Source organism: Cnephaeus nilssonii (genome assembly GCF_951640355.1).
Source record: "Cnephaeus nilssonii genome assembly, chromosome: 16".
In the NCBI taxonomy this organism is placed as follows: Eukaryota; Metazoa; Chordata; class Mammalia; order Chiroptera; family Vespertilionidae; genus Cnephaeus; species Cnephaeus nilssonii.
In genome coordinates this window covers 5,284,935-5,301,433 of record NC_137087.1, presented here as the reverse complement: position 1 = coordinate 5,301,433, position 16,499 = coordinate 5,284,935, and the positions used below count along the sequence as shown (strand labels likewise).

General features: G+C 43.5%; 1 protein-coding gene across 1 annotated transcript in view; it reads left to right on the top strand.

Annotated features, from left to right (window-relative positions):
* PTPN20 (protein tyrosine phosphatase non-receptor type 20) overlaps positions 1-5,749 on the top strand; it is a gene marked incomplete at both ends in the record, with an annotated part of 67,477 nt that extends 61,728 nt beyond the window's left edge. Inside the window, 2 exons of the mRNA XM_079793244.1 lie at positions 4,778-4,840; positions 5,663-5,749. Of these exons, the coding sequence (XP_079649370.1) occupies positions 4,778-4,840; positions 5,663-5,749 (150 nt within the window). The remainder of the gene's footprint in view (positions 1-4,777; positions 4,841-5,662) is intronic.
* Between the last annotated feature and the right edge of the window lie 10,750 nt (positions 5,750-16,499).

The following is a 16,499-nucleotide window of genomic DNA, read 5'->3' as shown; positions in this document are numbered from 1 at the left end:
AGGGGAGGGCATTTGGGGGTGACCAGGCTGTCAGGGGAGAACAGTTGGAAATGATCTGGCTGGCAGGGGAGTAGTTAGGCGTCGATCAGGCTGGCAGGGGAGTGGTTAGGGGGTGATCAGGCTGGCAGGCAGAAGTGGTTAGGGGCAATCAGGCAGGCAGGTGAGCAGTTGGGAGCCAGCAGTCCCGGATTGTGAAAGGGATGTCTGACTGCCTCTTTAGACCCGACAGGGATCGGGCCTAAAGAGGCAGTCAGACATCCCCTGAGGGGTCCCAGATTGGAGAGGGTGCAGGTTGGGCTGAGGGACACCCTCCCCCAGTGCACGAATTTCGTGCACCGGGCCTCTAGTGTATATATATGTATACACACACACACACACACACACACACACACACACGAGACCTGGTGCACAAAATTCATGTATGGGGGTGGGGTGTGTCCCTCAGCCCAGCCTGCACCCTCTCCAATCTGGGACCCCTCGAGGGATGTCCGACTGCCCATTTCAGCTCGATTCCATTAGGATCGTGCCTAAACGGGCAGTCAGACATCCCTTTCACAATCCAGGACTACTGGCTCCCAACTGCTCAGCTGCTTGCCTTCCTGATTGCCCCTAACCACTTCTGCCTGCCAGCATGATCATCCCCTAACCACTCCCCTGCCAGCCTGATTGATGCCTAACTGCTCCTGTGCCAGCCTGTTTGTCCCTAACTGCTCTCCCCTGCAGGCCCGGTCACCCCCAACTTCCCTCCTCTGCCGGCTTGGTCACCCCTAACTGCCCTCCCCTGCAGGCTTGATTGCCTCCAACTTCCCTCCCTTGCAGGCCTGGTCCCTCCCAACTGCCCTCCCCTGCTGGCCATCTTGTGGTGGCCATCTTGTGTCCACATGGGTGCAGCCATCTTTGACCACATGGAGGCAGCCATCTTGTGTGTTGGAGTGATGGTAAATTTGCATATTACTCTCTTATTAGATAGGATAGAGTCCTGGTGCATGGGGGGGGGGCCAGCTGGTTTGCCCTGAAGGGTGTCCCGGATCAGGGTGGAGGTTCCCTTGGGGTGTGGGGCAGCCTGGGCGAGGGGCCTGTGGTGTTTTGCAGGCCAGCCACGCCCCCCTGCCCCCTCTGGTGACCCAAGCATAGGCCCTGGTATCTGGGATTTATTTATCTCCTACTAGTAGCCCGTTTGCACGAAGATTCATGCAATAGACCTTCATTCACCTGGCTGCCTGCACCAGTTTTCTGCCGGCACCAGGGACCCAGGCCTTGGCTGTGGCCACCGCCTTCTGCCTTTTTCAGGGTCGGGGCTTGGTCCCGGGCGGTGGCCTTGGGCTCGGTGGCACCCAACATCCTTGCTAAGGATCGCAGGAGCCGACCCCCAGTGGTTTCCTGCGATCCGTGCAGGCTGCCCACTGGTGCCCAAAGCCGGAAAAGCCTCCGCCCCAGGCTTTCCTAGCCTTGGGCTCGCCGCACCCAGCGTCCCTGCTACCGATCATAGGAGCCGAACCCCAGTGGTTTCCTGCGATCGGTGCAGGCTCCCCGCTGGTGCCCAAGGCCCGAAAAGCCTCGGCCCCTGGGACCCCCGGGAGCGGTGGGAGGGGCCGGGCCACGCCCCCCCCAGGTGGACGATCAACCCCGGGACCCCCGGGAGGGGCGGGAGGGGCCGGGCCACGCCCCCCAGGTGGCCGATCGACCCCCGGACCCCCGGGAGGGGCGGGAGGGGCCGGGCCACGCCCCCCCGGGTGGCCGATCGCCCCCCGGGACCCCCGGGAGGGGCAGGGCCACGCCCTCCCAGGTGGTTGATCAACCCCGGGACCCCCGGGAGGGGTGGGAGGGGCGGGAGGGGCCCGGACACGCCCCCCTAGGTGGCCAATCGCCCAGGCACCCCCGGGAGCGGCGGCATGGGCCCGGCCACGCCCCCCCAGGGTGCTGATGGCCCCAGGCACCCCCGGGAGCGGCGGCATGAGCCCGGCCACTGGGCACCGCCATCTTGATCTTCTCAATGGCGGATATGCCACCCGGAGTCCCGCCCCCAGCCTCCCGCTGGCCCAATCGTGGGCATAGCAGAGGTGCGGTCAATTTGCATGTTTCTCTATTATAAGGTAAGATAATTGACACTTTGTAGCCTTGAGCACAGGCCAGGGCTGCAGAAGCTTGGCTTCCTCCATCACTGGGGGCAACTCAAGCCTTCTGCTCTCTCCAGCTCTGTGGCTGTCACCATTTTCTTGGGGATTTATTTATCTTCTATAATTGAAACTTTGTAGCCTTGAGTGGAGGCCTGGGCCGCCAGGGTATGTGGAAAGCTTGGCTTCCTCCATTGCCTGGGAAACCCAAGCCTCCTGCTCCATCCATGGCCACAGCCATCTTGGTTGGGTTAATTTGCATACTCGCTCCTGATTGGCTGGTGGGCATGGCTTCTGGGTGTAGTGGAGTGATGGTTAATTTGCATATTACTCTTTTATTAGATAGGATATGAAAAACAGTATACCAATTCTGGAAAATAATGCTACAGTTTTTAAAAAAATCTAAACTAAACTTAACCGCATATCCCCAACAATAGCACTCTTGGGTATTTATCCCAGGGAAATAAAAACTCATATTCACTCAGAAACCTGTACACAAATGTTCACTGTAGATCTATTCATAACAGCTCCAAACTGGAATCAACCTGGATGTCCTTCAGCAAGTTGATGGTTAAAAAACCTGGTACATTTCCAGACCATAGCATACTCTCCTATCTAATAAAAGAGTAATATGCAAATTGACTATCACTCCAATACACGAGATGGCTGCCCCCATGGTCAAAGATGGCTGCCCCCATGTTGACACAAGATGGCCACCACAAGATGGCTGGCAGGGGAGGGCAGTTGGGAGGGACCAGACCTGTAAGGGAGGGCAGTTGGGGGAGACCCAGGCCTGCAGGAGAGGGCAGTTGGGAGGGACAAGGCCTACAGGGGAGGGCAGTTAGGGGTGACCAGGCTTGCAGGGGAGGGTAGTTAAAGGTGACCAGGCCTGTAGGGGATGGAAGTTGGGAGGAACAAGGCCTGCAGGGGAGGGAAGTTGGGGGCAACCAGGCCTTCAAGGGAGGACAGTGGGCGCAATTGGGCCGACAGGGGAGCAGTTAGGTGTTGATCAGGCTGGCAGGGGAGTGATTAGGGGGTGATCAGGCTGGCAGGCAGAATCAGTTAGGGGCAATCAGGCAGGCAGGCTGGCAGGTAGGCGGGCGAACGGTTGAGAGCCAGCAGTCCTGGATTGTGAGGGGTGTCCAACTGCCCATTTAGGCCTGATCCTATTGGCAGTCGGACATCCCTCGAGGGTTCCCAGATTGCAGAGGGTGCAGGCTCGGCTGAGGGACACACCCCCCGTGCATGAATTTCGTGCACCAGGCCTCTAATTTAGCAATAAGAAGGAAAGATCTATTAATATGCAAAACAATTTTTATGGGTCTCAAGGCAATTATGCTGCATGAAAACAAGTCCTTTTCAAAAGGTTAGCTATTTCATTATTCCATTCATATAATCCTTTTGAAATAACGAGCTATAGAGATGGAGATCAGATTCCCTGGTTGACAAGGGTTAGGGGTTGTGGTAGATGGTAGTTCTAACAGATAGCATAAGGAAATCTGGTGGTGTAACAGTCAGGAATCTTGATTGTGGTTGCAGTTACATGAATTTTCAAATGTGATAATATTGCACAGAACCAGAGATACACAAGCACACACAATCACAAATGATCACATATAAAACTGGCAAAATCTGAATAAGCTTTGTGGGTTGTACCAATGTCAATTTTCTGCTTTTGATGTTATACTGCCGCTGTCTTGCATGGTTTAACTTAGAGAAACTGGGTGAAGGATATACAGGATTTCTCGATACATTTTTTTTTGCAACCTACTTTGCATATATAATTATTTCAATATAAAAATTTTAAGGCTAAGTTAGATTTTAAATTATTATAAAAAATGACAAGTTATAAAAGTAAAGGAATGCTTATATTCTCTGATTTTTACATTCTTTTGGGTTATGGTTGATTTTTACATTCTTTTGGGTTATGGTTGACAAATCTTTGAATTTTCAGGTGTCAGCATGGTCTTGCTGCACATGACGGGTCCTCAGCTTGTACCAAATGTGACTCGAGGAAAATCCACCCACGCCCTAGCTGGCCTGTGTACTGTTCCACGGATGACACCTCTTGGCCTGTGCCAGTGGCAGACTGCCAGAAGTTTCTAAAACTTACTGCTCATTTCTGGACTCATCGCATTGTGGCCCAGCAACAGCCCTTTGCAGGCCTGCCCCAGGCAGCGGTGGCTCCCCTGGGCAGAGCAGGTCTCCATGCACACGTGTAGAATCTGGCGTTGGGCCAGCTGTTGCTCAGGGTCTCCATTTGAGTTGAGAGGACTCTCTTTATGAGAAACAGCTGTGCTACTATTGTGGCCAGAACAAGTCTTCTATGCATCAGACTTTTCCAGAGTTATAGTGCCGAGAGTTAAGGTCTCTCTTTGGAGAACAGAAAAGTATACACAAGGGAAAATTTGTTATTTCTTTAGGAGAGCATTTCTTGTTATTTGATTGCTTCCTGCTTTTTCCTGGAAACCCACTATACAAGTCTTGCTTATCCATTAGACTAGGTTAAAATAGTGCATTTTCTTATGACTGAAAATGAGACCTTTCTGGTTAAATCTTGACATCTTTCTCACTGGAAAGCAGTATGGAGTACTCATTTGGCAATCTGTAGGTTTATGTTTCCCCTATATGGATAATATAGAATTACTGTCATCCTGTTGCAGTTCAACATCAGAGATATCGTGGCCCAAATGAGAGCACAACGTCATGGCATGGTTCAAACAAAGGTAAGCTCTCACGTCATAAATTCTAATTTGAAGAATAATGAATATAAAGATTCACTGTATAGCATATTACAATTTATAAAGCTCTGTCACTCACATGATCTCACTGAGTTCTCACTTTTGAGGGAGACATTACTGATGGAGAACTTCAAGTTCAGAGCAATGCAGTCTTTTCCATGAGGTCACTTCATTCTGGTAGCTAGCAAGTGAAAGAGCTGAGACTGAGACCGAGTCTCCCGGTGCCCACACGCAAGCTTTGTTAGAGTAACATGTCTCAATGTATTTTCATAAATTTATGGATAGCAATTCTGGGATATTTACTTGCCACTAAAATATTAACATCATTAGCATGTCATAAAACTATCATTTCTGTCACAGGTTAATTATTAGTCATTTTGGGGGGTTAAGAAAGTATGGATAATGAAAACAGGTACCCCTGAATCTTCAGGCTGACCTGTTTTTAGGCCAACGTTGAGTAATATGGACCATTTTATTTATTTGAACTATTGTTGTCTGAGAGACCTGAGGCTATATCTAAAAAAAGCTTAAAATGTGATTCATCCAGGGAAAATATAAGCAGAATGAGTTTTGATAGTCAGTTTCCCCTCTATTCAGTTAAGCCTTTAGTTCTAGACCAAGAACTATATTGTGTTCATTTATGTTTCTGATATTTTAAAAAATATATTTATATAAAGAAGTTCTTAGTTAAATGTGTGCTCTTTAGGAATTTTCTCTGTGGCTGAAAATTACAAATGTGTACTCTGAAAGTGGATATTGGTATTCAGTTACTTAATGGTCTGCTGTTTTTCATATATATGTCTACAGGAGCAGTACTGGTTTTGTTATAAAATTGTGCTTGAAGTTCTTCAGAAGCTTGCGACTTTGGATTTAGAAAGACTGCCTCACACTTGACATACCAGGGGGCCTGGAGCTTCCTCAGAAAGAGCATGACAGGTTGTGCCGAAGGAAGGGCTTTGCTGCGTGCACAATGTGCTTCCTTGGTGTATCATTTGATTTCCTTTCCGACAACTCCCTGAAGGCCCAGCATTTAGTTTGGGGTGAATAGTGTTTACCCACTGATTTTACTGAGATAATATCAAAATACCCTCCCACATTTTCCAACGAAATAAAAGTTTCTTAAAACAACTGCAGTCTATTTGGTTGAAGGGATTACAGAGCCCAATAAAAGACTTAAACTATATTTATTAAGATTATATCTGGAAAGACAGCTAAAGGGAGCTGAGGATTTCCCAGGCCTTAGGAAGCCTTGATTCTGGGAGGACCTAGAACCAGTAAACTGACTTCTTACAGGCATTTTCAAGACAGATATTTGTCCATGGTTTTTAGCTACAGTCTATACTATTAGCTGGCATTTGAACAACTCAGTTCACTAAAGATTCCTATTAGGATGGTTTAATGTGTTATGCAAATTGGATTCCATTTTTCCATACTTCCAAGTCCCTGGAGCCCCAGGGAGCTCAGAGGACCAGCTGCCTTTCTGGAACCAGTGGACAAAGACCTGTTGGTCGGGAGCTTTGTGTGGGTGGGCAGACTTCCTCCCTCCACCACTGAGCACACTGAGGAACAGTCCAGAACTAAAAGAGGTATTTACAGAGAAGGTCCAAGAGGAAATTTTCCCTGGCTTGAGTTCTTTCCTATTCCACCCTAACACTTAACATATTACTCAGTCTGCTTTGTTGAAAGCAAATATTACATTCTACTTGCTTCTTAGTTTTTGCCCTTTAGCTAACCAATAAACTTTGATATAAGCATTATTATGTAATTTTGAATCACTTATGCCAGATATATTTTTCAAACTAAGATCTAGAGTAGTTAGTTCTTTCTTCAGAGTTCCATTAAATAATTTCTTTTTATTACCGCCCTCCCACCCCCCCGCCCCACCTCTGCTGTAACATTTAGAAACTGGCTTTGGGAACCAAATTTTGGAAAACCAAATTCATAGTTCTAAAAATGAAAACTAAAGATTGTGGCCATTATTACATTCATCTTATTATAGGACTTTGCCTCATACAATTACAGTGATAATTTTATCAAAGAATTTTGGTGACCAGTTAGATTTTATTATAAGCTACTAGAGGCCTGGTGCACGAAATTTGTGCATGGGGGGGTGGTGGTGTCCCTCAGTCCAGCTTGTACCCTCTCCAATCTGGGATCCCTCTCACAATCCAGGACTGCTGGCTCCCAACTCCTCGCCTGCCTGCCTTCCTGATTGCCCCTAACCGCTTCTGCCTGCCAACCTGATCACTCCCTAACCACTCCCCTGCCAGCCTGATTGATGCCTAACTTCTCCCCTGCCAGCCTGTTTGCCCCTAACTGCCCGCCCCTGCAGGCCTGGTCCCCCCCAACTGCTCTCCCCTGCAGGCCTGGTCCCTCCCAAATGCCCTCCTCTGCTGGCCTAATCGACCACAACTGCCCTCCCTTGCAGGCCTGGTCCCTCCCAACTGCCCTCCCCTGCTGGCCATCTTGTGGCAGCCATCTTGTGTCCACATGGGGGCAGGATCTTTGACCACATGGGGGCAGCCATCTTGTATGTTGGAGTGATGGTCAATCTGCATATTACTCTTTTATTAGATAGGATAAAGCACTTGATATACATCTTTGTAAAGTGTAATTCAGTAAAGATCAGAATATTCTATGTATTATATTAAGAAAATTTCTAATATTAAGCTGGAGATCTTGAATTTTTAAGAGGTTTATATTGTTCCCCTGGTTGAATGAATACTCGAATTGGATGAATTAAAATGATAATTCTCATTTTTAAAATAATTATATGCCAGAAATCTATTTTATATTAAGTCAAATAGATGAGTCAACCTCTTTATATTATTCATATAAATAGTAGTCTATGCTAAACATTAATTTTGATGATTGGCCTTTAATATTTGTATTCCTAATGTTTCCCTCTATTTTTGTAAAATAATAGACATAATGTACAACAGTATTCCTGAGTATTTCATGAAATATTTACTATGTATTGTCTCTTGTGTTTTATTACTTTGGCCTTAAAATATTCTTGTAAAGAAAAATTTCTCACTTTTTGACAGTAAACATGTTTTTTTCTTTAATGTGTCACTTAATTTTTATAGCTGGACTAATTTTTCAGGGAAATTAAATAAGTAAGTATGAGAATACTGGTTGTATTTGTTTTGATTTGATTTTGGGGAAGTGGATTTCAAATTGAAAACTTTTGACTAATTAAAATACTAAGTTTCATACCAACAATAAATCAATTTTTGCCTACGATATGAATATGAAACTCCCATTGACATCTTTGTGAGTATATGAATGCTTATTTGGGGAAAATTTTAAAAAATATTTAAATATAATCATATATGCATCTATTACCTTTCAACTTTAAATACATATTTTAAAAGTTTTATGTGCTTGATGGACTTATGCATTGGACCAAATCTTCTCAAATATAAACATTGTAGGCTTTATTTTCATATGTCCTAGTAATTTATTTTTCTTTTTTTCCCACCATGTATTATTTATTCATTCATTCTGTCTTTTCTTCTTCCATTCTTTCTTCCTTTCTCCCTCTCCACCTTCCTTTCTTTAAAAAAATCTTTATTATTGAGAGTATTGCAGATGTCTCCACCTCTCCTCCCCATTGCCTCCCTCCACCAGGATCCTCCCCCACCTCAGGCCTTCACCACTCTATTGTCTATTCCCCTGGGTTATGCACATAAGTTATTAATCTCTTTCCACCCTCCTTCACCCTTCCTCTCTGATATTCTTCAGTCTGTTCCATGTTTTCATGCCTCTGGTTCTATTTTATTCATCAGTTTATTTTTTTCATTAGAATCCTTGTTCGTTTATTTTGATTTTTAGACTCAATTGTTGATAGATATGTATTTATTGCCATTTTATTGTTCATATTATTTATCTTTTCCTTTTTCTTAAAGAATATCTTTTAACATTTCATGTAATACTGGTTTACCGGTGATAAACTCCTTAGCTTTTTCTTGTCTGGGAAAGTCTTTATCTGAACTTCAATTCTAAATGACAGCTTTGCTGGGTAGAGTAATCTTTATTGTAGATTCTTGCTTTTCATCACTTTGAATATTTCTTGCCACTCTTTTCTGGCCTGCAAAATTTCTTTTGAGAAATTAGCTGACAGTTGTATGGGCCCTCCATTGTAGGTAACTAACTGCTTTTCTCTTACTGCTTTTAAAATTTTCTCTTGGTCTTTAACCCTTAGCATTTTAATTATAATGTGTCTTGGAGTGAGCATCTTTAGGGCCATCTTGTTTGGAACTCTCTGTGCTTCCTGGACTTGTATGTCTAAAACTTAGGAGAAGTTTTCTGTCATTATTTTTTCAAAGAGGTTTTCAATTTCTTGCTCCTGCTCACAACCCTGAAGGAAACAGGAACCTCAATGTCACAAATGCAAAGCCCAAGATTCTGTCAAGCCTTGAAGGAGCCCTGGATGGCCATGCAGCAGGCTGGCCACGATTTTAGCCTGGTGAGACCCCAGGCAGAGGGCCCAGCCAGCTGTACCTGGACTCCTGACTCAGGAAAATGTGAGATGAGACATTTCTATTATTGTAATCCACTAATCTTGTAGCATTTGGTACACTGCACTTAAATATAAAAGATCAATTACCAACTACCAAAAATACTTAAACTTTTTTTTCTTGGATTATACCATTCTTCCCCATTTTTAAATGATTATATCTACCTTGTTAGGTAATATAATCATTTGCATATTATAATTTATCCCTTTTAACTCTTTTATATGCATACTAGAGGCCCAGTGCATGATTTAATCATGCACCTGGTGCACCGGCGGGCTGGCTGTCCGCCGGTGCACCAGGCCTTCCGAAAGCCTCCTGCGCGGCGGAGGCTTTCGAAAGGCCTTGTGCCGGAGCAGACAGCCGGCCAGCTCCCCCGCTTTGGCTTTTGATCGCGGGGGAGCTGGCCGGCTGTCCGCCGGTGCACCAGGCCTTCCGAAAGCCTCCTGCGCGGCGGAGGCTTTCGAAAGGCCTTGTGCCGGAGCAGACAGCTGGCCAGCTCCCCCGCTTTGGCTTTTGATCGCGGGGGAGCTGGCCGGCTGTCCGCCGGTGCACCAGGCCTTCCGAAAGCCTCCGGCGCAGCCATGGCACAGACGCTGAGCTCGCGGCGCGCGCCGCGAGCTCACTGTCCTGCTGGCCCAATTAGCTACCCCGGCCACCCTGAGTCCCGCCCCCTGCGCCTCCTGCTGGCCCAATCGTGGGCGTAGCGGAGTGATGGTAATTTACATATTACCATTTTATTATGTAGGATATTTGTAATAAAACATTATATAAAACTATATATATATAATACCATTATGTCAATAATTCTCTAAGCATTGATATCTCAAACATGTTTTCTAGTAGATTCCCTTGGAAGGCCTCTTAGAAACAATTTTCTCTGAGCACTTGATGTTGACATTCATCTGCACCCTCTGTACATCATGATACGTTTTGCTAGATATTAAATACTTGAATCACATTTCCTTTCCTTGACAATCTTAATTATATTACTCCTTTTTTTCTATCATAAAGTGTTATTGTAAAAAAAGCATGATAATAACCTGATTTTATTTTCTTCATACTCTTTGTATAGGTACCAAAAAATATTTTTCTTTTCAAACCACTAATTTTACTAAAAAAATTTCTTGGTATTGCCTTTGCCAGAAGCTCAGTTGGTTGGAATACCAGTATCAGGAATCTTGAGAAAGAAGAGCAAAGTTCTCCCTGACTGGTGTGGCTCAGTGGATAGAGCGTCAGCCTGCGGACTCAAAGGTCCCAGGTTCGATTCTGGTTAAGGGCATGTACCTTGGTTGCGGGCACATACCCAGTAGGGAGTGTGCAGGAGGCAGCTGATCGATGTTTCTCTCTCATTGATGTTTCTAACTCTCTCTCCCTCTCACTTCCTCTCTGTAAAAAAATCAATAAAGTATATTTAAAAAAAAGAAAAGCAAAGTTGTAGATATCATGCTACCTGATATCAGACAATATTACAAGGCTATTGTAATCAAAACAGTACTAGCATAAGAACAGGCATATAGATCAATGGAACAGTACAGTGACCCCAGAAATCAACCCACATCATTATGGTCAATTAATATTTGACAAAGGAGCCAAGACATATGGAGTAAAGACAGTCTCTTCAATAAATGATGTTGGGGGAATTGGACCAGTAAATGCAAAAAAAATAAAACTAGATCACCAACTTACATTACACATAAGAATAAACTCAAAATGGATAAAAGACTTAAATGTTAAGTTGCAAAACCATAAAAATCTTAGAAGAAAACAGGCAGTAAAATATCAGACATCTTTCATAGCAATATTTTTGCCATTATATCTCCTAGGCCAAGGAAACAAAGAAAAAAAATAAACAAATGGGACTATATCAAACTAAAAAGCTCTGCACAGCAAAAGAAACCATCAACAAAATGAATTCACCATACAGGAGAACATATTTGCCAATGATACATCTAAAAAGGGGCTAATTTCTAAGATAGATAAAGAACTTATAAAACTCAACAAAAGGTAGACAACCCAATAAAAATAGGCAAAGGACCTGAATAGACACTTCTCCAAAGTGGACATTTGGTTGGCCAATAGACACATGAAAAAAATGCTCATGTCACTAATCAATCAGAGAGATGCAAATTAAACTACAATGAGGTATCCCCTCACACCTGCCAGAATGCTACCACCAATACATCAACAAACAAGTGCTGGTGAGGATATGTGGAGAAAGTGGAACCCTTGTACACTTTTTTGTGGAAATGCTGACTGTTGTAGCCACTGTGGAAAACAGTAAGGAAATACCTTCAAAAATTAAAAATGGAACTGCCTTTTGACCCAGTGATTCACTCCCGGGAATATATCCTAAGAATCCCAAAACACCAATCAGAGAGAATATATGCACCCCTATGTTCATTGCAAAATTATTTACAAGAGCCAAGATATAGAAACAGCCCAAGTAGCCATCAGTAGACACAGTGGAATACCATGCAGCAGTAAAAAAGAAGGATCTCTTACTCTTTGAGACAGCATGGATGGAGAGTATTATACTAAGTGAAATCAGCCAGTCAGAGAAAGTCAAATATGATCTCACTCTATTTAGAATCTAATGAACATAATAAACTGATGAACAAAATAGATCCAGAGGCATGCACACATGGAACAAATTAACAGCTATCAGAGGGGACTGGATGAAATAAGGTGAAGGGATTAGCCAAGAAACTTATATACATAACAGACACAGACTACATGAGTGCTGGACAGAGGGAAGAGGGTGGCAGGGGCTGGATGAAGATGGGAAAATTGAGGGAAGAAAATGGGGACATCTGTAATAGTGTCTACAATAAAAAATAAAGTTAAAAATTTTTTAATTAAAATATTTAAAAATAAAATACACATAGTGATTTAAAATACATTATAAACTGGCATATTGGTCAGGAGGGATGTAAATGTGCTTAAAATGCTCTAAGATCCTTGAGTTATTTAATAAAAGGGTAAATTTATCAATATTAGGTTTTAATAGCCTTAAAATGCTTCTTATAATTTCTATTATAGCTGCTAAAAGAACAGTAAAAGAGTGTATAATTTCCACTAAGAGAAGGAAACATATGGGCAGGACAAGAAAGAAAGAGAAACATAAGGAAGGGTACAAAGTAAAAGCACATAAAGACTGAAGCCCCAAAATATCAGTAATTACAATACATTGTAAGTGGATCAGGTGCTCAAGGTAAATGAAGAATATTAAGAAATCTAAAACAAGAACACAAGAAGGCTGAATATGAAAGAGTCTAAAGATGGATTCCAACGCTAGCTTAAAGAAAGATGGTGTGGTGCATTACTTTTAGACAAAATGGAATTCAGGCTAAAAGCATCATTAGAGAAGTTCCCTGGAAATATATGACCTTTCTGAATTTGTGTCCACCCAATAAGATATTAAAAAATATAAGGCATATATACAAAATAAATGAAACATATAAATAAAAATTGAAAAAATATAAAGAAACAAGCACAAAGGAATAGTGGGGATTTTAACCTATCTCTCTTCGTTATTAACAAAAAGCTCTGACAGAAATCTGTGAGACACAGGGAGAGACGGCCATCCACAAGCCAAGGAGAGAGGCCTCAGTAGAAACCAACCCTGCTGACACCTTGATCTTGGCCTCCAGATATGTGAGAAAATAAGGGTTTGTTGTTTAAGCCAAAGAAAGTAAAATAAAATACAAAATAAATACAATAATGAGACTACAGGAAAACATCATGTGCCAATTGACCAAAGAGCACATACAGAACACTGCACACACTGCAGAGGGATACTGCAGAGTGTCCCTTTCCAGCTCTCCTGACACACAGGGAAATGCCCATACAATCCAGATGCCCCCACACAGCAAAGTGCTCATACTTAGGGCCGTAAAGCAAATTTAAAATTATGTCAAAAATCTATAATAATAAAAGCATAATATGCTAATTACTGGTAGACAGGACGTCCTTCTGGATGAAGCCGGGGCTGTGAGGGTAGCCCGGGTCCCGGGTGCCAGAGGGAAGCTGGTGCCGGCAGCCGGGGGAAGGAAGGCCTACTCTTGCACGAATTTCGTGCATCAGGCCTCTAGTATTGGAATAATATGCAGTGTGGTTCCTAAATCAAGTGCAATTATGCTAAAAACTAGTAACAGAATGATAGCTGGAAAAGCCCCATATCCTTGAAACTTAAATAATGAGACAAAGGAAAAATATAATCAAAATGGAAATGCTTTAAATTGATAATGATAGTAGTACATTTAAAAATGTTTTGAGACAGTAAAGCAGTATATAGAGAGGAATGTATAGCCATAATTAGAAAAGGTCAACATTAGCTAAAGAAGCATCACTCTCAAGAAGTTAAATAATATAAAAATTAAACCAAAGAAGTAATAGCGTTCAGATTGGAATCAATGACACAGATAACAAATATGCAATATGGAGAATAGACTTGGCTTCGTCAAAGCTGTTCCAGCGTAGCTGTGTGGCTCAGGGGTTGAGTGTCAACCTATGAACCAAGAGGTCACAGTTCGATTCCTGGTCAGGGCACATGCCTGGGTTTCCGGCTTGATCCCCAGTAGGGGGCTTGCAGGAGGCAGCCAGTCAGTGATTCTCTCTCATCATTGATGTTTCTATCTCTCTCCCTCTCCCTTTCCCTTCCTCTCTGAAATCAGTATATATATATATTTAAAAAGCTGGCCCCAGTGGGGCTGATTGAGAGAGACCACAAATAAATAGCAGAATGAGGGGGGGAAAAAAAGCTTATTTCATTACTGAAGACTTAAAAAAAAGAAAATGGAAGAGTTTATGAAAAAGTTTATGCCAACAAATTTGAAATGGACAGATTCCTAGAAAAATACCAAAACCACACAATGGAAATAGAAAACTATAATAGGTCTAAAAGTTCAAGAAACTAATTCATAATTCAAACCATTCCACAATAAACACTTCAAGTTCAGGTGGCTTCACTGCACGTTCCAAAAAATAATTAGGACTCCAAACTTATATAATTCTTTGGAAAAAAATGAAAAAGTTTAGCATACAGTTCATACCAAAACCCCAAATGGAAACTGTGAGAACATGGCAGGTCAGTTTCACTCTAAAATGTATGCATACATCCTAAACAAGGCACAGCAAATTGAACCCAGAAATAAACTGCCAGAAGATAATTTTTAAAGTATCATTATGACTCAGTATTAAACATACACACACCAAATAATTTATTTAATTGCTCAGTTAATGAGGAAACCTGTGACTGGTTCACAGGAAAAATTTTAAAGCCACACATAAATCCTGAAATTTAAAAATAGATGATAAACTGACATTTACCATGGGTTTTAGGAAGAATTAATTGTCCCTTCACTGGGCAGAGTTAACTGCATATCTACAGACATGGATCATTTGCATTGCTACCAGTTATCAACAATTCACAGTATTGTAAAATAGCTCAAAGACTATGAAAGGCACAATTCCCACAAAATCAGAAAACCTAAAATGAGAAAATTCCTTGTTTTCTATTAAGAATACCAAGTAATCCTTTTGGTCCCATTCAAAGCTTTATACAATTTTTTTTCCAGTTAAAAATGATATATCATGCCAAAACTGGTTTGGCTCAGTGGATAGAGCGTCGGTCTGAGGACTGAAAGGTCCCAGGTTCGATTCCGGTCAAGGGCATGTACATTGGTTGCGGGCACATCCCCGGTAGGGGGTGTGCAGAAGGCAGCTGGTCGATGTTTCTAGCTCTCCATCCCTCTCCCCTCCTCTCTGTAAAAAATCAATAAAATATATTAAAAAAAAGATATATCATGATCAAGTTGGGGTTTCTTCTAGGAATGTGGAATCAGTTTGATAAATCAATGAATGCAATTCATCACACTAATGGATTAAAGAGGAAAACCCTGTGGATAGCTCAATAGATACAGAAAAAAGTTATTATAAAATTTAATATTTTCTCTTAATTTTGAAAAAGAATAGAAAGTTCTTAGCAAACTAGAAATAGAAGGGAATTGCCTTCCTCTGCTCGTGGATAGGTAGTGCAGACTTACAGCAGACAGCCACTGAAGAGTGAAGCTGTTCCCCTCTGCGGTCAAGCCTGCCTTGACTTCTGGAAAATAGGTGGGAGCGGAAGGGGCTGAGTCCACTGCCAGCCAGGCGTGGATGCTGCCCAGGAGACGACTGTGCCCCTTCTGCAGGAGCGCAGGTCTTCCTCACTGGTGCCAACTCTTAACCTTTTTCTCAGCTATGGACAGAGTAGATTTGGATAATCATACCCCATAGAGCACCCTGAGAATTTTCTGTCAGTATCCTTTCCGCTCAGGATCACTGCTGAGATGTTAGCAATCCAGAAACAATCCTCTCATACACCCGGCGTGTGTGAAAATACCTCGCACGGCAAACAGAAATGGCCAATTGGGAAATACACCTCCTGCAGAGCACGGTGCTCGGGCTCCCGGTGCCAGGTCACGGGCAGCCAGCCCCTAGGAAGAAGCACGGCCGGTCAGCGTCAGTGGGCCACATGGGAGCTTCCCGCAGGCAGAAACCTAGCACTGATGACAGGACGGGGCCTGCCCACTGGAGCCAAGTGGCGCTCTACTACTTGCCATGGCATTTGGGCCCCTAACGTCTCAGGTCAGGTTGTGTGGGGGAGAGCCTGCGGGGAGGGAAGAGACTGCTGAGGTGGGCAGGAAGGGTCAGGCAGGGAGGCCTGTGCTTTCCTAGACCTCCAGGAAAAGTGTCAAGTTGAGGGTGAGTAGATGGAATGATAAACTGGAAAAGCAAAGCAAAATAGTACCATAAGGACAAATAGCCTGCAACTGCCCTATTGGGCTTCCTCCGTGGTGTAACTGAGGAAGAGCATCCTCGGCTCGTCACTGTAATGAGGAGGACAGGATGGCTCCATGGGTGTGGGTGAGAGGGTTTCCCTTGGGAAGCAGAGTGGAACTCTAGGGAAAGCAGAGCAGGAGGCCTGCGGGAGATCCCGCACAGATCTGGGCTGAGGAGCTTTGGCTACAGTCTGCCTTTTCCTGTGGCTTCTGCTCCTGGTAAGGCACAAAGATGTGCTTCTAGTCTCTCTCCTTTTCTCCCGCTCACCCTCTCCTTTTGCTCACATCCACACCCAAGGA